Source organism: Megalobrama amblycephala, linkage group LG6 (assembly GCF_018812025.1).
Source record: "Megalobrama amblycephala isolate DHTTF-2021 linkage group LG6, ASM1881202v1, whole genome shotgun sequence".
Classification (NCBI taxonomy): domain Eukaryota; kingdom Metazoa; phylum Chordata; class Actinopteri; order Cypriniformes; family Xenocyprididae; genus Megalobrama; species Megalobrama amblycephala.
In genome coordinates this window covers 10,080,361-10,103,954 of record NC_063049.1, presented here as the reverse complement: position 1 = coordinate 10,103,954, position 23,594 = coordinate 10,080,361, and the positions used below count along the sequence as shown (strand labels likewise).

The window sequence follows — 23,594 nt, the reverse complement described above, 5'->3', positions numbered from 1 at the left end:
GCCTTTCACGCTACATTTCACGTTTTTATTGACAATATTCAGTTAGTCTTAGCGCCACCTGCTGGCAACAGGAAATGGCATGCTTTACACTGTTATTCACTCCCAGAAACACATTTCAATATGCCACAAAGTACCAAACATGCTAGAAATGCGTTAAATCATGCAACACTTGGCTAAGTGCTAATGTATGCAATTAACACCATGAAACAGGAAATTGTTGTAACTCAGGCATAAAATATCCTATCTGCTCCAAACTTCATGTTTGATAATAGTCCTGGCATGAAGACATCTTCATGGCAATATTCAGTTACAGTCAAAGCACCACCTGTTGGCAGCAGGAAGTGTGGCACTTTGAAATGACTTTGCCATAATTCTCCCGTATTTACTCGCTTAAATGCATGTCACCCACTCTTTACTGTTTTCTAAAGGCCAACGTGTGGTGGTGAGCCTGGGTGCGAGGGCCCTTTCATCGCTGCTTGCAGCTTTTATTCAGGGTTGTTGTTTAAGCTTGGCTCATAAAGCAATTGACTTTATGATGTAATTAAACTGGGTCACAGTATTTTGGTCTTATTTTCAGCATAAAGCATTTGGATTTATTTCTGTTTATTGTGGATGTGTTCTTGTTCGTCAATAAGTCAAGGCTCGTACTACTTTTCCTGTGATTTTTTTGAAAAAAATGGACAACAACAATTGACATTATCATTTAGTAAGGTCTGCATGTTGTACGTGGAAAAACTCAGCCAGTAATCTCGGTCTTCATCAGAGTGTAACTCTAAAATGTTCTCTTTAGCTTCATTAAGAAAATGAAGGCTTTAGCTTCATTAAGAACAAGCTAAAAGAAGTCAAATTGGAAATTGCAAACAACACAGCGTCGATCCGTTTTGAAATGGACAACATGAAGGCCAGTATCAAGGAAAAGAACGATGATTTTTAAGGAAGGATGCTGAGATGTAACATACGCATTGCGGGGGTTCCAGAGGAGACTGGTTCGAGCTTTACCATGGCAGTCTTAAAGCTGCTGAAGGAAGTTTTAAAATTTTGAGAGAGACATCCTGATCGACCATTCACACAGAGGCCTAACGGAAAGCCCTGGGTAATTGTTGCTTGTCCCTGGGTAATTGCAGAGATGTATAAAGTACTAGAGATCGAGACTTGAGTAAAAGTACAAGTGCTCTATCAAAAAAGTGACTTGAGTAGAAGTTGAAGTGCTCTTTAAGCACCACACTTAAGTAGAAGTACTAAAGTATTCAACATTTTTTGTACTTAAGTATTGAAAGTAGTTTATTTTAAAATTTACTACTCAAGTACTGAAAGTAAAAGTACAAGTATTGTGTTATGTAGTTATTAAAGAAAGTAGTCAAAAGTTTGAACATCATATTGTTTTTTATTATTTCAAATGATAAACCTAAAGGACAATCACAATTCCTTTGGCTGTAACTTTTTGTAAACAAAAACAGATTAAGTGTGATTAAGTACCACTTGAGATGCAGACAAGTTGAGATGCTTTGTTTGTTGTCAGCACTTTGATTTCGTTACCTAATCTTTCGTTACCTGACTTTTCACTAATAGTCTAATTTTCTACCATATACAATTGAATAAAATTAACAGCTAGCTAACAACAACTTGCTTTGCACTTTTTTTCTGTTTTCACCTCACTCCAGTCTAAACTAGGCTAAATTATTTTTTTTAGGTAATTTTTCTACACATTGTCATATAAATAACCTAAAAATACTGTAGTTCATTAAGATTAAATCTTACTAACCACTCTTACTAAAAAAATGGGTTAAGCACACTTATATTCTCATTTCAAGAGGTGTTCTGAGTAAATGATTTGTTTGTAACACTTTATAATATGGTTTGATTTGTTAACACTACATTAGTTAATGTATTAGACTAATAACCAACATGAACTAACCATGGTCAATACATTTGTTACTGTATTTATTAATCTTTGTTAATCTTAGTTAATAAAAATACAGCTGTTCATTGTTTGTATATGTTACTTCACAGTGCACATTAACTATGTAAACAAATAGAGAGCAATTTGAGAGCAAGACAGCGCTCGTGTTGTTTTAAGACCGTGAATGCACACGCGCGGCCGGGCCTCTCTCTCTCACTCTCTCTCTTTCAGTGCAGGAAAACTCCTGCATTAGTTATGTCAGTGTAAATCTATACTACCATTAACCTATAAAACACTACTACACTATAAAAACGGGCGTGTGATTAAGCAGCACCAAAGGAGACATGCTCTACGATTTATTTTTGGCAACAGTAGGCTGTCATAAAATAAGAGAAAGTTGACATTAGTGATGGGTCAAAAATACCATTCAACGCGCTGCGTGACAGCCTTTATGATAGCCAGCTAGTAAACGTTAAGTGAACACCGCAGCATGTCGCTAGTTAGCAAAAGGGCTTAACTTACTGATGGGATGGAAGGTGGTGTTTTTGGTTCGTCCATCTTTTTCGCTGATCAAAAGGCAGAACGGGAGCACGCGCAGTCTTCTTAATCGCTTGATTCGCTCAATGATGTGCCAGCTTCATCAAACCTGCCATCCACCGTTCTGGCAGTGGTAATGTGGGTTTGGAATGGAATGATTCGTAACATTTTTATAATTGTAACGAGTAACGATGCAGCACATAAAAAAATATCGGAGTAAAAGTATTAAACTCATCGAAAATATGTACTGAAGTAAAAGTGGAAGTAGGAGAAAAAAATAATACTCTAGTAAAGTACAGATACCGCATTTTAGTACTTAAGTACAGTAGTGAAGTAGTTCTACTTCGTTACTATACATCTCTGGGTAATTGTAACACTTTCCAATAAGGTTCATTAGTTAACATTAGTTAACTGCATTACTTAACATGAACTAAAAATGAACTGCACTTATACAGCATTTATTTATTTACTTCGTCCTTGAACCCCTATTGTAATTTCTCAGATTTTTATTATATTTCTTCTTCCCTAAAACTGATTGGGCAGCTCAAACCGTAAGGCAGAGAGACTTGAAACTTTGTCAGATGATAGTAGTCTTGCTTGCTACTCAGATACCCGGACTCGTCCAAATCGCCCAATAGGTGGTGTAGTGTCTGCACAGGATCAGATTAGCAAGTCAACTATAAATTTCAATAAAGTTTGTTTGTAAATCTCAGGTTGGCTCCGGTCTGGCTGATATTAACAGGCCACACGACACATTTTATGGCCGTGTCAATGGACCACTGGCATCCACGAATTTCTCCCTTGCGACTTCAAACGATCGCGATCAACTCAGATCAAATTATGCCAAGCCATCTGGCCACATTCCAGACGTCGTCAAACTCCAATACACATACGCGCACACACAGAAGAACATACCAGGACTCTCTTTAACAGGGTTCCCACTCGTCCTGGAAAACCTTGAAAACCTGGAAAATTGATGACAAATTTGGAAAACACATGGAAAATTAGAGAAAATGTAAAATGTCCTGGAAAATCTTGTTGTTGTCCTTAAATTATTTTTTAAAAAGTCCTTGGTTTTTTCTTTAGCCGAGAACAAAGAGTTTATCACTGGCCCAAAACAATCACCATTAGTTGCAGAAAGTGCGATGTTCAGGAATAGTGAGTTTTGAGAGTAGTATTTTCAATGATTGTTTAGTCTTGTGTTACCACTTGCAGCAGTTAGCGAATGTTATTAGCTGCTCAAATGCATGCAGCGAATGGTAACTAATTCAGTAACTTGCTAACTACAGTGCGTGCATAATTATGCAAGTTGATTTTCAGATCATATTTTTTTTTCCAAACATATTTTACCACTTCCAAACCAATCAATCTTATTAACTACTATTAATTTTGTATTTAATAATTTATAAAGTGATATATAATTGTTCATGAAGGCTGGAAATGAAAGTTCCTTATATTCAGGTTTGCATAATTATTAGGTACATTTCTTTTACAGATAAAATGAGTCAAAAAAATATTTAACTCAGACTTAAAAGTCAAAAATTATTAAATGCCCATGAGAAGGATGCAATACTAATGCAATACTAGAAATTAAGGCATGACCAATGGACAGCAAAACGCTCATTGGGTCAGCAGGGTCAGACAAAAACGAAAAGAAAAGAAGAAAGAGAAGAAAAGACACATGTTAACTGCAAAATAATTAAGAATTAAGGTGAATAATTAAGTGTGACACCATCAGGAACCCTTTAGTCTCCAGCGGCACCATTTTCCAGTACTGCAACCTACCTGGAATCTCCAGAAATGCAAGGTGTCAGGATCTCAGAGACTTAGGTTAGGTAAAGAATCCTACAAAAACAACCCCCACTTAAGAATCGCATACTGAATTGTGTAAAATACATGAATTTTTTTTTTTTTTTTGGTTTTATAGACAGACAGATTGAGAGTGACTCTTGAAAGACCAACACCACATCCTCTTGTACCACTGTTTGAAAAATGTATCTTCCAAAATCTGGCAGTAAGGTGTGGGAGTTCCTTTTTAGTCCATCTCTTATCCTGAAATGTCCATCTTCCAGAGATAATGATCGTCCAAAACTTACTGCCAAAAAAATAGATGTATGCATTGTGTAAATGACTATAGACCTGCCACATATTTTATTACATGTTATGGATTTCTTTGTTTTTCACTGAATTTGTCTTTGACTAATATTTTCATTTTCAAATAGTAAAACAAAACATGAAAATGGTTCCAATGATTGACACTGGCAATGAGAACAGTTTGTCATAATGTATGATTAAGAGCTCATATTAAAAACTGATTTTATAGTTGTCATGGCAAAAAACTAGGGAATCTTGTTTTGCCAACTGAATAAAAAAATAAATAATAAAGCCTAATTGCAACTTTCTAACAATTCTAAAAAAATTTCTTGTAATTATGAGTTTACATAATTGTGATCTAAACTGGCAATTGCAAGAAAAAAATTCAGAATTGCGAGTTTATATCACGCAATTCTTTTCTTAAACATTCTGCAAGTCAAGTCACCTTTATTTATATAGCGCTACAATGTAGATTGTGTCAAAGCAGCTTTACATTAATAACTGATACATTATTTTGGCTGCACAGCAGCTCCTAAAAATTAGTGTTAATGCAGGTAGATCAAAACACTGTTGAATATCAAATGTCAAGTGTCCCCATCTAAGCAAGCCAAAGGCGACAGCAGCAAGGAACCCAAACTCCAACAGGTGACATCAGGTGGCAAACAGGCGGCAAAATAACTGGCAAATAGGTGTTAAAATGGAGAAAAAAACCTTGGGAGAAACCAGGCTTAGTCGGGGGGCCAGTTCTCCTCTGGCGACCAGTGCTTTGTTACGATTCAGGTTGCTATCATAAGTCCGATAGGATCGCAACATTCAAAGTATTTATTTCAGTTCCATCCAGTTGAGGATTGCCCTTTTTAAACTGGACCCATGTCTCCAGTTTAAAAAGGGCATTTAAACTAGCATCTGGCCAATTCGTCAGAAAAGCCAACTCGACAAACTGCTCCACATACCTCTCCAGCGGACATCCATCCTGCAGTAGCCCAATAAGACGATCTGCGGCCGAAACTGGTGTGGGAGGCATGGGAGAAGCAGGAGCTTCGGAGAGCATGAACAAACCCATGCTTTGTGGTTATCCTGTCCTTTAAAGGTCCGGTCTTCTGTTACGATACACAGGAGGTCGGAGACACAGGTAAAGTTTATGATGTTTATTGAGACAACCAGAGCAGTGATAGATGAGTATTTCAGATGAAGTTTCCAGACAGAATATATATCAAGACAGTAATACTTGACTTGATCTTCACACCAGATTCAACGATGACTAGGAGACTTAAGGTAAGGTAAGCATTCAGGTTAGTATGCATTAACGAGACCGTGTGACTGAGTGACTGTGAGTGCCTTTTATGGTGCTGTTGATTGGACTGGTGATGAGTGACAGGTGTGTGTGATCAGTACTCTGGCAAGGGAGGTTGACATGATTGGCTGGGTGCAGAGCCTGGCGTGTCTGTGACATCTCCAAAGTGACTTACAAATGAGAATAGTAGAAGCAATCAAATCAACATGAGTACAACAGTACGTAAGTATTGTGTCAAGTCACAGTTTCATCAGTAAAGTGCTCGTAGCAAGGTTTATTTGTTTTGTTTTTGTTTTTTAAATACACAAATAGATGGAAAAAGAGAATAGAAATCGAAAAAAGAAAAGTAAGATAAAAAGTAAGTGCTACTATTACTGGGTCAAGTGTTGACGAAAAAGATATGTCTTTAGCAGTTTTTTGAAGATGGCTAGAAGACTCAGACTCCAGACATGACTGGTAGGTCATTCCACCAGCCAGGAACAGACCTGGAGAAGGTCTGTGAGAGTGATTTTGTGCCCCTTTGGGATGGCACCACAAGGCATAGTTCACTTGCAGAGCGCAAGCTTCTGGAGGGCGCATAAGTCTGAAGTAGTGAGTTTAGGTATAGTGGTGCAGAGCCAGTGGTTGTTCTGTAGGCAAACATCAGAGCCTTGAATTGGATGCGAGCAGCTATTGGCAGCCAATGCAAACTGATGAAGAGAGGTGTGACATGCACTCTCTTCGGTTTGTTAAAGACCAGTCTTACTGCAGCATTCTGGATCAGTTGTAGAGGCTTGACAGTGCATGCTGGAAGGCCAGCCAAGAGAGCACTACAATAGTCCAGTCTGGATAGAAGAAGAGCTTGGAAAAGAATTTGAGTGGAATGCTCCGATAGGAAGGATCTTATCTTCCTAATGTTGTACAAGGAAAGTCTGCAGGATGGGGCCATTGTAGCGATATGATCTGTGAAGATTAAACAATCATCCATCACCACACCAAGGTTCCTGGCTCTCCTGGAAGGAGTTATAATTATTATATGCGAGTGTATGACTGTATCTCTGTCTTTATGTCTTTTTCACCCATTCATGTTTAGTCTTAAATGAATCCTTTCAGGATGCTTTAATTAACTATGAATGTTCTGTTACGATACCATGCATTAGTCTATTGAAAGTCTTTTGGAGTAAAAGTTACCTATTCTGAAACCATCATAAATTATGCAAATTGAGAAAGAGTTCTCCCTCTCCTAGTCAAGCACATGGTGTGTGTTGCTTCTCCAAGTGCAACACACATACTTCAGGCCAATTAAACTAAGGCTGGTCTTCTCAGGGGATGGGGACAGACCCCAAAGTTTTAAACAAATATTTGTTTAATATAACAAATAATTGTGTCTGATTTGTTTCAGTCATTACAGTTGGCACACATATGTATGGACACACTCTGAGGACACCCAAAAAAAGTAGTGGAGATTGGGCAATAGGTGCTATAACTGTCAAAACCTTTAAAAACTATGTTTTTCCTTACTGTATTGACTGTATTGAAAAATAGTATTTTCCGTCTATGCAAAAGTGTTTATATGCTTGCTAAATAAAATATAATACCTTTTTATGTGCTTAAAGGCCTTAAAGTGCTTGAACCCCAGTAAATGCTGCTTGTTAATCTTTGTTAATGATAAGTTCAACATTTACTAATACATTATTAAAATCTTAAAACACTAGTCAATGCCCTGTGAACTAATATGAACAAACAATGAACAGCTGTATTTTCATTAACTAACGTTAACGAAGATTAGTAAATACAGTAACAAATGTATTGTTCATGGTTAGTTCATGTTAGTTAATACATTAACTGATTTTTAACTAATTAACCTTATTGTAAAGTGTTACCAACTTAACTATTACCAGGACTGCGCTAAAGTTCTCTGCGGAGCCAGAGAACAAGGTCCACTTCAATATAAAGGCGAGCTATCTTTCCAGACTACACTTCGAATGTGGCCAGAGCACTGGCTGCTTTCAACGATGTCAGGAATCTGCTCTGTATGGAGTACGAGAAATGACTTAAGTATAAATTAATAAATACATAAATGCAGAATGAAGTAAATGTAGAAATACAGTACATGAAGACATACATATAGAAATACATAAATGAATAAATAAATGCTGAAATAAATAAATGCAGATATGCATAAATTAATGAATACATAATTAATTTTGTCAAAAGTGTCATTTTTAATTGTGCTATTTTTGTACCATTTGTGTTATACTACATTTTTTCTACATTTCTACATTTATTTATTTCTGTATTTTCAATAAGATGTCTTTTCTAACAATTTGGGAAACAGTGAATGCATATCTGAGGGGCAGATCATTTCATATGTTTCAATGCAAAGGAAAGCCATTGCCGAACATCTTAGGCAGCTGATGGATGATATTTTGAAATTAGATATTAGATACAGCCACTCACCATCCGATTATATTAAATAGCGTTTGATGCTTAAGACTGAGTTTGATCTCCTCTCGAAACATCAAGCAGAAAACCTTATACCCAAATATAGACATATTTTTTACGAATATGGGGAGAGGGCTGGAAAAATTTAGCACATCAGTTGCGTCAGAAGACATAAATATATCTTGGAGATTAGTGATGAACAAAAACATGCAAATCATATGGAGATAAACTCATGTTTTCATCGCTATTACGATGCCCTTTACACTTCAGAACCATGCAATGATAAATCTGACCTAGACACATTTTTTTCATAGTTTGTATATTCCCAAGTTGGACCCAGATCTAACTTAGAGAAAGACATTTCGGTAGAAGAGATCAATTAGAAGTATGCAATGTGGCAAATAACCAGGGCCAAATGGCTTCCCGTCTGAGTTCTTTAAAAAAAGTTTCAGACACACTTGCCCCTCTGCTTCTCACTGTATTCAAAGAATCTTTGTCCTCAAATTCTTTCCCCCCAACTGTGCGTGAAGCACCTATTTCTCTTATTCTGAAGAAAGCTAAGAGTCACTCTCAGTGCAGTTCCTATTGTCCAATTTCCGATTTCCAATTTCAGATGTCAAGATTCTTGTGAAACTGCAAACCGACGTCTTGAGACGTTTGTTCCTTCCATTATTTCGTCAGATCAGACTGGTTTCATAAAAATTTTTAATTATTTAAATTTAAATATTATTTACAGTCCCTCCCTACCTGACATACCAGAGATTTTGATGTCGCTTGATACTGAAAAAGCCTTCGATCAGGTGGAGTGGGACTACCTCTTCTGCACTCTAGGAAGATTTATAGATTTGGCTCTAATTTTGACCCATCTCCTTTTATTGCTGTATTTGGCATTACAGCCCTGAACATGCACCTAAGTAGCTATAATTGTAAAATGTTGGCCTTTTCCACACTACTTGCCAGAAGATTAATATTAAGTGGAAAGACCCTCTTCCCCCCACTTTTTTCAATAGATTAAGGAGGACATGCAGTTTCTTAAACTACAAAAAATAAGATACTCACTTCAAGGGTCTACCCAGAGATTATATGCAATCTGGCAACCCTTTCTGTTATTGTTATTGTTGAAATACTCAAGTAGGAAATACAGTCCCAAAATATGTATAATTGATGATTTATTATTTATTTATTTATTGCATGATATAATCAACACTTTGTCTGATTGGTAGAGGGATGGGACGTTTTGGGGTTGTGACTGTATAATGTATTGTTTCGGTCTTTTGTTTTTTATTGCATATTATAAAAATTTTAAATAAACAGACCTTGTTCAAAAAAAAAAAAAAAAAAAAGATATCTACTTATTGATTCTGCTTTAAACTTGCCAACAATGTCCCAACCTAATGCTCCCTGAAGTTGTTTCACAGACAAGGCGTAAGCCTAGTCCCAGACTAAAATGCTTGTTTGAGTTTTAACTAAAAGCAAAATACGTCACTGCCATTGTTTTGTCTCAAGAAGCACACCAGTAATGATTTTTCTAAGGCACATTTATAAAAGCTACTCAGATGCCCTTATTTAATCAAAGCATATTTAAGGCTTAATCTAAGCCTTGTCTGTGAAACCAGACCTATGGGTTTTACACCATTGATTTTGACACAATCTGCATTGTAAAAAGCGCTATATAAATAAAGGTGACTTTGACTTGACTTGACATTGTGGAGATATTTTATACCCATTTTGTCTGATTTCCTCCTTACAGAACTTCTTCAGCTTAGTGAAATATGCAGGCTTTCCAGCATGAACTGTACATTTCAGTTCTTGCCATAACATTTCAATGAAGTTTATGCGTGAACTTTTGGGCCAATATTGGAAGTTATATAATTTAATCTTTGAAAGTGGTGTTGATGTCTTGTTCTGGGCCTTTTGTTTGACTCCATATTCAATTGTCTGCTTTTGATTTGCAACTAACTTTAAATTTAGTTGTACAAGGAAAAAAATATAATTCACTTCAATTTATTTTGTTCAGGTACTTTTTAGAATAATTGATTAATTAGCTTACTTACATTTTCATTTCTGTACTAGACTCTCAAACTGCAGTATCACAGAAGAAGGTTATAAAGCTCTGGCTTCAGCTCTGAGATCAAACCCTTCAAACCTGATAGAGCTGGATCTCACAGGAAATTATCCTGGACAATCAGGAGTGAAGGAGCTTGATGATTTACTACAGGATCCAAACTGCCAACTGAAGACACTGAGGTGAGACATGATGAAATAATACAAAATAAATGTATAGCCAAATTATTTATAGAAATATTATTTCATTAATACAAGAAGCTACATAATATGTGGTCACATCAAAGTTGACTATGTAATTTCAAGAGCACCAACTTCTGGATTTTGTCATTTACACCAAGTTTAGTTCAGAATTTAATTTAATTCTTGCTTCATCTTGCCTTCTGCAGGTTTTTGAGTCCTGCTGCAGATGAAGCCTGTCAGTATGTGAAAACAGTTGTGGGTAAAAACCCATTACTCCTGAGAGAGCTGAATCTGAGTGAACGTGAGCTAGGAGACACACGAGTGAATCAGATCGCTGCTCTACTGCAGGATAAACACTGTGAACTCAACACACTGATGTGAGTATGTGACATGGTTAAAAATATCATTTTTTTATTACCTTTAATAAAACAAGTAAAACTCTTATTGATCTTGCATTTACAAATAAAAATATATAATCTGCTGAAAGGTATAATCGATCATAACATGATCCTGGTTGTTAGAAAATTGACAAAGAAACGTTTGCAGAATAATTTTCATCAAACTTTTAAACCAGGAGTAGTAGACACCCCCAAGAGTAAAATTACAACATTTAAAAATTATATAAAAATATTAATTGGAATGATGATTTACAAATTATGCAATTGTGATGAGAACCATTGAAAATTTATTCAAAAGTATACTCAACTATTAAAGTGCCCCTATTATGGATTTTTGAAAATTACCTTTCATGTAGTGTGTAACAGCTCTGAAGTGAAATGAAAAGTGAATGAAAACATCCTGCAGAGTTTTAAATCTGGAAGTGCACCGTATATAAAGTTATCGTCTCTCAAAAGTAAGAGTCGACTCAGTCAATTAAACGAGCCGTTTGTAAAACGAATCCCAAGCCGTTTCGTCATGACGTCAAGACAAAACATTAGCATATTGCCTGTCCACTTATTAATTGCTCCTTTGAATCTCAACCTCTCCACACTCTAAAAACGTAAGCTCGACAGTATGGGAGTTTTACGGCTTCCAAGAAAACAGCTCCTTAGACAGCCCAATCTGCAGGATTTGCCTAACTATAGTCAGTGTAAAGGTTGGCAACACCACCAACCTTTTTACCCACCTCCATGTCCATCACCCTGCGGATTGCGCCATTTTACAGAGAGTAAATTGCGATTATTTTACTAGTCATGGAATGGGAAATGTTATATTAACCTGTTAACAGTGATTCATATATTTAAATAAAGGGTGATTCTTTTAATAAGTACCGCATTTTCTTTACTCATCTTACTCAGCGTGATGTAGCTATGCATGCAGTTATATGCCCTCAAAATTCAAGATACATGGGCATTTTTGCCTAGAAGAATTTTTGTCATTATCATATGATATCATGTAATTGTATCACACGAGCAAGAGTGCCGTTTTCCTCAAATCAGCAGAAATGCAATGTTCATTTAACTTATTGTTAAATAAACAATGTGAGTTACATTTTAGACACAGTATTGTTAATATTGCTTGTTTTTTTCTTTATTTCGGCAACGAAAATATCAAAATTATGAACAGCAGAACAGAGTCCACTGAATCTGCGTTTTGAACGAATCAGTTTAATTATTAAATGACCCATTCAATAAAGACGGTCACTTGCTTGCTTCCTGAATGAATCAGATATTTGAACAAATCGTTGACTCACTCGCTCATTAAGACAGTGATTGATGCCACCTACTGGTGGTTTAGTTTCATATTTAAAGTACATTTTAATTAAAAAGTTAAAATTAGAAATAATTCCATATTTAAATATTGAATTAAATTAATTTAGACTAATTGTAAATGCTGTGTAAATATATTAATGCCACTTCTCATTCTGTGTCACCTCTGTATTGCAAAGATGGATTTTGTTGTTAATGATTTAATTTAATTGATGACAGCCATAATGTATAGGCTACTAGGCTAGTATTAATTTTTATTTCTTCAGGTCTTAAAAAGCCTTACTTGACTTTAAAAAAAAATGTAGCAACCCTGAAAAAGAAAAACTAAATAAACAAAGTAAAATTAATTTGACTGATACAATTTTTCCCCCAAGGATTCTATAGATATCGCAATATATCGATATTGTGAATTCTTTTGGCCACAATAACGTGGTGTGAAAAATATAATATCGTGACAGCCCTATTGTGTAATGTACACCCTATAGTCTATATGTCTCCTTCTAAATGGCTAATCACGTTTCAGTCTAGTTCTGCTATTCAGATGTGGGTCCAATATTGTCAAAAAATGTGTCGATTAATGCAGCTTTTCGGTCTTATTACTTGGAGTAATGATCAAGGATGGAGCACAACTCTTTTTTTTTTTTTTTATGTTTGTGTTTGGCTAATGTGGGAGTTTACAACATAGTTGTGGGCCCGGTTCGCTTACCTAACTGTAAAACAAACAGTTTTTTTCCTCTGTGTTTTTATTATTACAGTAAAGTGGAGCTCTGTCTGTATTGTAATAGGATGTTAAGATACTAGTCCGCACTAACTAGTTGAAGTATTCTCTCTGTAAACTTTGTAATGTCAAACAATGATATGGCCATTTTTTTACTTCGTTAATAGTTATGATGAAAAAGTCTGTACACATCTGGCCTAAATGTTTATCTTATGTTTAGAGGTTTTCAGCCTCACTTGGCATTCTGATAAAGTTCCCACAGGTGCACCTACATAAAGTATAACAGTGATGCTGCTATTACATCTTATAAATACTGCAAACTAAGGTGACACACGTCCTGCTGGAACCCACACGATCCTCCGCTGGAGTTAGCTTGGGAGATATGGGAGCCTCAGAAACAAAGAATAAGCCCATCTTTCTTTGTCGATTTCCAGCGGTTAGGTCCAGTTTTTCTGTTATGTGGTGTGCTGCAAAAACGAGGCGAGTACGGAAATCCACAATAATAAAGGCTTTAATAACATCAGGGAGCAGAACAACAGCATAACACACATATGGTAAAAAATACAACAACAAGAACGTACAGGGAGTGCAGGTAGTGAGTCCAACTTAAAGGGAGTGCTGACGAGGATAACAGGTGCTGGGAATCTGGGGAGATGGCGGGAAGAATTTGTCTCGTTAAAATGGTTTTTAAATGTGTAAATACACTGTTCCAAATTATGTAAATGACACATCAGTATGATTTCAGTGCAATAAACATTCAGATTTTAGTTTTCCAAAGAAAGTGTTTGTTTGTTTTTATTTCTCTATATCTTTTTACATAACTGGTATCAATCTCAGACACGTTTGTTAAATAGTTTGCCAGGTCTACTGTATTTAAGCAAATGGAAACCTACTTAAGGAGGTTGTTCCACATTAAGCAAGTCACAGTTCTCATGCAAAATGGGGAGGAAGAAAGATCCTCTGAAGATTAAAGCATGAAATGGTGCAATGTTGTGCAAAAGGCATGAAAACAACTAATATTGTGTGAAAACTGAATGGAGATTATCAAACTATCATAAGATTTGTGAGTGATGAACAAGAGAACTCAGTCAGATAAAGGCTTATTAAGGTTCTGTCAAAAAATATGATTGTATAAAAAGGGCAGCTATAAAAAAAAAGCCACAGTTGAGCAGCAAACAGGTATTTGAAGCTGCTGGAGGCTCAAGAAACTCTCCATGCAGGCTGGCAGTTGTGGGTAAAGTTGCATTTCAGCCACTCCAAACCAAAGCTCACAAAGAGAAACATTTACAGTGGGTTAAGAAAGACATGAAGACTCATTTTTAAATAGTTTTATTCACTGACTAATGCCTTACTACAATGGATGGTTGGTGAATGGCCACCACGTTCCAACAAGACTGCGACGTCAGCAAGGAGCTGCTGGGTGATGATTTGGGCTGGAATACTGGGAAGTGAGATGAAATGTCCCTTTAGGGTCTCTGAGGGTGTTAAAATGACTTCTGCAAGATATGTGGAGTTTATAACTGACCATTTTAGTGTATTGTCCTGAATGAAAATCCTTTTATTTCAGAAGGCACTATCCTTTTTATACCACAGCAGAAAATAGTCATTCTGCAAAAACACCTCAGCAATAAAACGGTTTGAAAATGTATTTCTACACCCACTCTAAACGTTTATCTTTGTGAGCTTTGGTTAGGGGTGGCTGAACTGCCAGTCTGCATGGAGAGGTTCTTGAGACTCCAGCAGCTTCAAATACCTGTTTGCTGCTCAATTGTGGCTTTTTATATAGCTGCCCTTTTTAATACAATTAACTTGTTTGACAGAAACTTTCATATAACTTAACTTTCAGATAATAAGCCTTTATCTGACCGAGTTCTCTTGTGCTGTAAATCACTCACAAATCTTATGATAGTTCGATAATCTCCGTTCAGTTTACATACAATATTAGTTGTTTTCATGCCTTTTGCACAACATTGCACCATTTAATGCTTTTCGTCCTCAGAAGAATCTTTCTTCCTCCCCATATTTCATGAGAACTGTGATTCGCTGAATAATGTGGAACAACCTCCTTAAGTAGGTTTCCATTTACCTAAGAAGACCTGGCAAACTATTTAACAATCCTGTCTTAGATTTCTAAAAAGATGTAAAGAAATAAAACAAACACTTTCTGTCCGAAAAACTAAAATCTGAATGTTTATTGTACTGAAAATCATACTAATGTAATTTGCAGAATAATTTGGAACACAGTGTAATCTTGCTCCAGATATCATATGGCAATTATTAACAAAACAGAGTAGTAAGGAAAATATATTTTTTTTAAATACAGAGATAGTATATTAAAGGGATAGTTCACCCAAAAATGAAAATTCTGTCAGTAATTACTCACCCTCATGTTGATACAACCATGTAAGTCTTTCTTTCATCTTCGGATCACAAATTAATATTTTTGTGATTAAATAAGAGCGGTGGAATACTCCTCCATTGGCTTTAAGGGGGCCCAAACTTGTCCGTCCAGAAAGTCAGTGAAGAAAATGTTTAAATAGTCCATGCCACTACAGTGGCTCAACCGTACGTTTCTCAAGCGACGATAATACTTTTCGTGCGAAAAAAACAAACAAAAGAACGACTTTATTCAACTATTCATTTTCTCTCTTGTAGGCCTCTGACGTTAGTTCACGAGAGCTCCATGACGCATGCGCGAGAACTAAACTGACGACGGTCTTCTTCTACTACTACTTGTTACTGGCTGCTCACTCCTTAGGAGTATTACCGCCACCTAGTGTTCAAGATGAAGTGCTGGCATAGCCGGAAGCCCTAAACTTTGTTTACAAGCAGGTGAACGCGTGCGCTGTATGTAAGCTATTGAATTCGACATTGATCGTGCTTTTGGTCTCGCTCTAAGTAATTGTTTACAATGGTTAGAAAGTGTGCATTTCCTGGATGTCCGAATCGTGAAAAACTAACGAGTAAACGTAAAGGTGCCTTAACATTGCCACAAAATGAACGGCTTACCTTTCACCGTTTCCCATCAAATGATCGTGAGCGACTGAATCTATGGCTGCTGGCTGTTCAACGGGATGTTAATTTACCGATTAATTTCGTCAAGCACATGAAGTTGTGCAGTGAACATTTCTCTCCAGACGACTTCAAATCAGTTCAACAAAAAAGATTACTGAAATCAACAGCTGTGCCCAACTTGTTTATACAGACCAACAAGGTAAGTGGAAGCAGTATGTGGTAATTGTTAAAGTCATGATACATATGTTATGATATGTTCACCTGCTTGTAAACAAAGTTTAGCGCTTCCGGCTATGCCAGCACTTCATCTTGAACACTAGCTGGCGGTAATACTCCTAAGGAGTGAGCAGCCAGTAACAAGTAGTAGTAGAAGAAGACCGTCGTCAGTTTAGTTCTCGCGCATGCGTCATGGAGCTCTACTGAACTAACGTCAGAGGCCTACAAGAGAGAAAATGAATAGTTGAATAAAGTCGTTCTTTTGTTTGTTTTTTTCGCACGAAAAGTATTATTGTCGCTTGAGAAACGTACGGTTGAGCCACTGTAGTGGCATGGACTATTTAAACATTTTCTTCACTGACTTTCTGGACGGACAAGTTTGGGCCCCCTTAAAGCCAATGGAGGAGTATTCCACCGCTCATATTTAATCACAAAAATATTAATTTGTGATCCGAAGATGAAAGAAAGACTTACATGGTTGTATCAACATGAGGGTGAGTAATTATTGACAGAATGTTCATTTTTGGGTGAACTATCCCTTTAAAAGCACATTTTAGTTCATATTTCATGATGTCTCAAAATAGCACAGTTGAGTAAACTTAGATGTTCTTAAGATTATCTTAAGAAGTACTAAAGAAGAATTTTTAGTATATTAAGTAAAAAGTTAGTGCATGAAAATAGAGCACTTTAAGTACAACCAGGTTACAGTAGTTGGTAATACTATTTCCTCATTTGACTGAGTCAGAGGTGATTTTCTCTGTGCACACAATAAACACAATAAATTTATTTTAATAATGATTTCAGGTTTGACTGTTGAGGTGGAAACTCATTGTCGAATCACAGTAGATACTTCTGATATTTCCTCATGATGCTGAATTCTGAGCTGTTTATCCCACACTGTTTATCCCCCCCCCGCCCCCCCCCCACAGTTAATATGTGTGGTGATTTTCAAGTGACAAACTACTGTCAGACATAAACAAAACAAAAACAAATGAATGGGCCATCATGGATCTGAATCATTGTATTTTCTCTTTCTTTCAGTTTGTGTGAATGCAGTATTACAGAGAAACAGTGTCTCATCCTGACTTCTGCTCTGAAATCAAACCCATCACACCTGAGAGATCTGGACCTCAGTGAGAATAAAATAAGAAACACAGGAGTGAATCACTTATGTGACAGACTGAAGGATTCACAGTGTAAACTGGAAAGACTTAGGTCAGTAACATTCACATACAAGAATCAAAATACTTAAAATCACTTCAATAGTTAAACCAAAACCCTTTCAACTCAGTATCTCACTATGAGTCTGAGTTCACATTATATTTGTACATTTTTCTTAATAGTATTTTGTCATCTGGTGAAATAAAGATGATGATCTCTCTTCCTCTGTCTCTTTTATTTGCTTATTAAGATGATGTGACTTTACAGAATAAAGAGTTTATTTTCCTGTTTTTTTCTGCTCCTCTTATGCAGGTTAAGAGGCTGTGATCTGACAGATGAAGGTTGTTCTGCTCTGACTTCAGCTCTGAAATCAAACCCATCACACCTGAGAGATCTGGACCTCAGTAAGAATAAACTAGGAGACTCTGGAGTGAAAAACCTCAGTGATCTACTGATGAACCCACAATGCAAGCTGGGAAAACTAGAGTTAGTATCATTCCAGCCATTACAGTGTGATTTAAAGTTCAATGTTTAGTTTATTTTAAGACAACAGGGCTCAAGTAATAGTGTTTGTAGTAATTGTCTTTTAACCAGTAAATCTTAGTGCACTATATATTTAAAATTTTCTCACAGCCTCATTTTCATCTACATAACATTCAATATGGCGTCTAACCTTACTAAAATCTATTGTGTTAAATTTGAAGAAGTTGATACAATGTACAGATTGTGTAAATATCGTCCTGCAGAAATCTGCTGCTATGATAAAGAGTAAAGAAAAGAGACAAAAGACATTGGTGAAAAATGATAGAGAAGAATCGACATCTTCCAGCTTACAGAACTAGTTAAAACAGACTAGAGGAATTAAACTAGGTGCCTAATGTAGGACTTCATTTAGGTGGTTCACATGGATCAGAGTCATTTTCTTTCTCTTTCTGTCTTCAGTCTGTATGGATGCAGTATTACAGAGGAACAGTGTCTCATTCTGACTTCAGCTCTGAAATCAAACCCATCACACCTGAGATATCTGAACCTCAGTGTGAATCAAATAAGAAACACAGGAGTGAATCACTTATGTGATGTACTGAAGGATTCACACTGTAAACTGGAGATATTGGGGTGAGGAACTTTCATCTATAAGAAAGACAAAAGTGTTTTTGTATTTGACTGAAACAGAATGAAGACTTTGTTTCTTATTTCACCCAATGTAGATTAATATACTGTGAAATGACAGATGAAGGTTGTTCTGCTCTGACTTCAGCTCTGAAATCAAACCCATCACACCTGAGAGATCTGTACCTCAGTGTGAATAAAATAAGAAACACAGGAGTGAATCACTTATGTGACGTACTGAAGGACACAAACTGTAAACTGGAGAGTTTGTGGTGAGGAACTTTCATCTAAACGAAAGACAAAAGTGTTTTGATATTTGACTGAAACAGAATGAAGACTTTGTTTGTCTTATTTCACCTAATGTAGGTTAATGCGCTGTGAAATGACAGATGAAGGTTGTTCTGCTCTGACTTCAGCTCTGAAATCAAACCCATCACACCTGAGAGACCTGAACCTCAGTCACAATAAAATAAGAAACACAGGAGTGAATCACTTATGTCACGTACTGAAGGATTCACACTGTAAACTGGAGAGATTGAGGTCAGTAACATTCACATACAACAATCATAATTCTTAAAATCGCTTCTACAGTTTAAATCAAGACAGAGTTTTGGTGAATTCCAGTCAAACGCAAACATACTCACTCTGATAGTGCTTGAAGTGGAGACTTTGAAGGCAGCAGGACTTTTGTGTGTCATAATGTAGCTGTTTGCAACACACTTGACAAAGACAATGTAATTTCCTCATTATCTTCTCTTGGAATATTATCATGACAACAAAGTATGGCGTCCATCAGCCCTTTAGCTTTTCTTAAAAAAATACTTGCAACAATATAATTGTTGCAAATAAATATTATTTATAAATATGCTATTATTTTCTTTTTCCTTTTTTATTTAAAATATTCACAAAATTGCTTACCATGTCATCAACTATATGATACTCCAATTCTTAAATATGTGTAAGTGAATGTGTTTTGTCAAAACCTTTATAAATTATCTTTATCTTGATCTATAATGCGAGATGGGCGCCGCCATCTTAGTTTGCGCTGCAGTTCACAGAGTCCTGTCAGTCGGATTTACAACATGTGAATTCATCAGTTTCTCCCAAAATATATGCAAGTAAGTGGCTGGTGAACTGGAAGAATAATAGAGTAAACTTTAGTTCCTTAGGCCCATTATGTGTGTCTGATATGAATAAATGTTGGCAAATTATATTTGAATTCACTGTTATTGCTGCTTCCACTGATGTCTGATATCAGTGTGTATTTTATAAACTCTAAATGTATTGTTTTAATGGTGCTTATGCGTATTTAAATGTCTGAAACCTTAAAAGAAACATTATGTGGCTGAAAACACTGCATAGCTGTGATATATGACAGGAGCTGTGCGCGTCCAAAGCGCGAAAGCACAGTTTGAATCTGGCAGTTATGTGACGTCGCTGAAAGTTCGAAATCCCATATGTGGGACCGTATGCCCAGGGGCACAGAAATAAAAAGCCCACATGTGGGACCATACCACTCAAAGGGTTAAATACATGATTAACCCTCTACCGCACACATTATGATAAATTTATTAAAAAAAAAAAAAAAAAATTGACTCTTTTTCTTTTCTTAGAATGTCTTAACTTGAAGTGCTGTAAAAAAAAAATTTGGAAAAAAATATTATTTTAAGGTACTTTATGATATGTTGCCATATGGCAACAACGTACAATAGTGGAAATAACTTAGAATAAGTGTAAGTGTATATAGTTAATATTTTTCCTAAAAAATGTATTGAATCAATTGGTGCTCTTATAAGCTTTAGCAGTAAATATAAACAACACCTTATACTTATTTTCCAACATCTTGTGCTTTTATTTATTCTATTCTCCTTTTGCAGAATAATGCTATATATTCTTTGAATTTCATTACGTTTTTCGTGAATATTATTTAAATTGCAAATGTAGACAGTTAAAAACTAATCTAATACTGTTCATCATGTATCATAAAACATTGACACAAAACCAAAAACATTGCAGTTCATGAAAATTCAACATTACGCAATCTTATGAGAGGAAGGTTGTGAACATGAACCCCCCAAAATCCTTGAAACTTCACCTTTTTTCTGTACGAAACTTCAAAAAGCATTTTGAGGCACACGTACACATCACATTTGATGCTCTTCACCCTAACAATACACTTACAGCCACTTGCACCTGCCTTATTGAGACACAATGGTAGGCCAGTGGTTGGTCTGGGCCAGTATACTGGCTGTGGTGGCAGGTCTCTGATGTTGATTTAATCCATAATACAAATGTCATGGCAGTCCTTAACATACGACTACTCAACATTATATCACTAGCATTAATGTTTTTATTGTTACAGCTTAACAGACTGCAGCTGGCCTTTGCTAGCTATCTAACCTATTATAATAATGTCATTCCATTATTGCGCAGTGTTGCCATATGGCAACACAGACATTTTATCAATTTACCTAAAACTAATTTCATAATTTTTTTTTTGAGTGGTGAATATGTCATCATAACTTACCTGAGTTTTTTTTGTGAATGTGACATGGGCGGGTCCTTGTTTGTTACTGACGTTTTAATTTGCTTTCAGCAACTACATACAAGAGACAACAGTCTGTCAGAAAATTGCGCCACAGAAAAAAATGCATGTCATGTGACTTAACCAAAGCACATCATTGGCTAAACTAAGGTCTTCTCTTACCAACAAAAAAAACGAGAATGTTCTGTTAAAGATACAGTGGCAAATGAACACAGTGTATGTTGCCTTATGGCAACACTATGTGGTAGAGGGTTAAAACTGAAATACAGGCTTATAGGATTACATTTTAATCATATTTTTAATGAATGTGACTTAAAGAAAGTTCTGGTATGTTACTCTGTGTGTGCGCATACATGTATTGGAGTTTGGCAACGTCTGGAATGCAGCCGCATGACTTGCAGTAATTCGATCTGATTTGACCACGATCGCTTGAAGTCACATGGGAGAGAATCGTGGGTCCATCGACACGGCCATAAAATGGGTCAAGTGAGCTGTTAATGTCAGCCAGGCCGGTGCCAATGTGAGATTTACAAACAAAAGTTCAAGAAGGTAAAACTTCGTTTAAACAAAGTTTATTGTTGACTTGCTAATCTGATCCTGTGCAGATGCTACAGTCCCCCTTTCGGCCAACAAAGTTCCTGTGTGGACTTCGTTGGACGGTAACAAAAGTCGGATGGCAAATGGATCATGATGGTCAAGCAGCAGGTGGTTCCTACTTGTCCTCGGTCCATCTCGATGAGGCTTGGCATATTCTCCAGCTTGACACCTCCTCTCCTCTGTCTCCTTTTGAAACCTCTAGGAGGGGCAGGCAGGCACCTGTCCATGGACCCTCGCCTCCCTTTGATCCTTTTGGATAGGATGAAGGCCAGGCCTAGTATCAGTGTGTACCCAATTGCAGAGGAGAGGCAAAGGGCCGTGTTTGGTAGCAGTCCAAGCCTGGACTATAGGTGAGCTGGTTAGGGTGGGCAGTTGGGACAGTGCTTGGAGGGCTGTGTCGATGGAAGTAATGTCGATTAGCTGGGACCCCCCTTTCTCAATCCTCAGTCCCAGTTCTAAGGGGAAACTGTGATTCTTGAGGGAGAATGGGATTTCCAGTTCCGATCGATACTCTTCACGTGGGAGATGGTACAAAGTCAGATCGTTGAGGTGGAAGATGGCACCTGTGGGGTACCAGAATCCATATACTTTGGTTGGTCAGGCTGACATGGATGACAGTGTCATGCTGATCATAGGTCAGGGTGGCAGTGCGAGTGGGGGTGTTGACGAGCCATCGATTACCTACAATCTCGGCTCGTGTTCCACTGATTTGGGTGCGTGGTTTGGCCTCAGCAGGGCAGCGTTTGTCGCTGATCGTGTGCTGCAACCCGCAGATTCCTTCAGTGCTGTCTCTGAGGAAAGGCTTGTTAGGGCAGAGGTAGTGAATGTCTTTGGTAAAAATGAAGAGTTTGGTTCCAAAACACGATAAACGCCATTTTTAAAAAAAATTGAGTTTCCGCCAAAATCAGTATTGTATCTGGTCGGTATTGAAAAGTCATTTATTAATTTTGCGCAAAATGCGCTATCCGTTGTGTTATTCTGTCATGTTTCCTCCCTTTCTTTCCGTTAGGAGATTAAGAAGATGAGGCACTGTGGGTTGCTGTCGTGGTAGGCTACCACATCTGTGTGTATCTAGATATGGTTGTTACCCTGCCAAAACTTGACATTGACAGTGTCTTTGGGTCTGTAGATGTTATCTGATTCAGTGATGGGTAGACTTAGGAGGAAGGCCACCTCACTCTGCCGGGGGGGTCGACGTGCAGTATGATGGCACTACCCAGAGAGTTGGCGAGGTGGGTTGGAAGAGGCTCGGCGGGTCGGCCAGTAGCAGAGTCCTGCACAGTTTGTACGAGTCTTGGGGTACAAGGTATGGGGGAATCCTACCCATGGCCAAGCTGTCCATGGAGGACCTCACCTCCCACAGCATGTCTGTCATCAGAGCTGTGACCAGCTGATTTTGGGCAAAGTAATTTTGGAAGACGGTGAACAGATGCTTCGTTGAGTTGACCGTTTGGTTCAGCAGGACACTGTGAGTATTGAGAACCACCACAATGTCTTTCAAGGATTTGCCGATGGTTTGCAGGGTTTGACTCTGTGTTGCGAGTTGTTTTCTCAGCTGTGGGTGTAGCTCGTCGAAGTACTGGTGAGTGGTGTAGGCTGTGACAAGGCTGGAGTCTCCCGGTTGGTACAGCAGGTGCCACGGCAGTATCATCTGCCACCCTGTCATTAGTTCAATGGGAGACGCCCGAGTTGACTCCTGAGGGGTGTCTATGATGGCCATGAGCACCAGAGGAAGTTTTACAATCCAGTCTTTCTGGTTGACCGACCATGGAAACGTGACTCCTCTGCGTTGCGGTGGAGCTCTGTGATTTGGGTTTGCCGGTTGGAATTGACAGCAAACCAGACATCCTCTGACATACTCTGCCACATCTTGCTGCTTGCTGAGCCAGTACGCAACATGTTTTAATGTCTCATAAGTGGCTCTGGTACCATGGTGCGTCGTGGGCGTACATTAGCGTGACCCCCCCTTTGGCCGTGTGGCACTATAAGCTTTGGCGCTGTGAGGTCATCAGGGACATACCAGAAAA

General features: G+C 37.5%; 1 protein-coding gene across 4 annotated transcripts in view; it reads left to right on the top strand.

Moving 5' to 3' along the window:
- Positions 1–23,594, top strand: part of LOC125269864 (NACHT, LRR and PYD domains-containing protein 12-like) — an 87,312-nt gene that overhangs the window by 48,883 nt on the left and 14,835 nt on the right. For all 4 annotated transcript variants that reach the window (XM_048192896.1, XM_048192895.1, XM_048192897.1 and 1 more), the window contains 7 exons: positions 10,323–10,496; positions 10,703–10,873; positions 17,196–17,369; positions 17,628–17,801; positions 18,258–18,431; positions 18,524–18,697; positions 18,792–18,965. In XM_048192896.1, the coding sequence (XP_048048853.1) occupies positions 10,323–10,496; positions 10,703–10,873; positions 17,196–17,369; positions 17,628–17,801; positions 18,258–18,431; positions 18,524–18,697; positions 18,792–18,965 (1,215 nt within the window). The remainder of the gene's footprint in view (positions 1–10,322; positions 10,497–10,702; positions 10,874–17,195; positions 17,370–17,627; positions 17,802–18,257; positions 18,432–18,523; positions 18,698–18,791; positions 18,966–23,594) is intronic.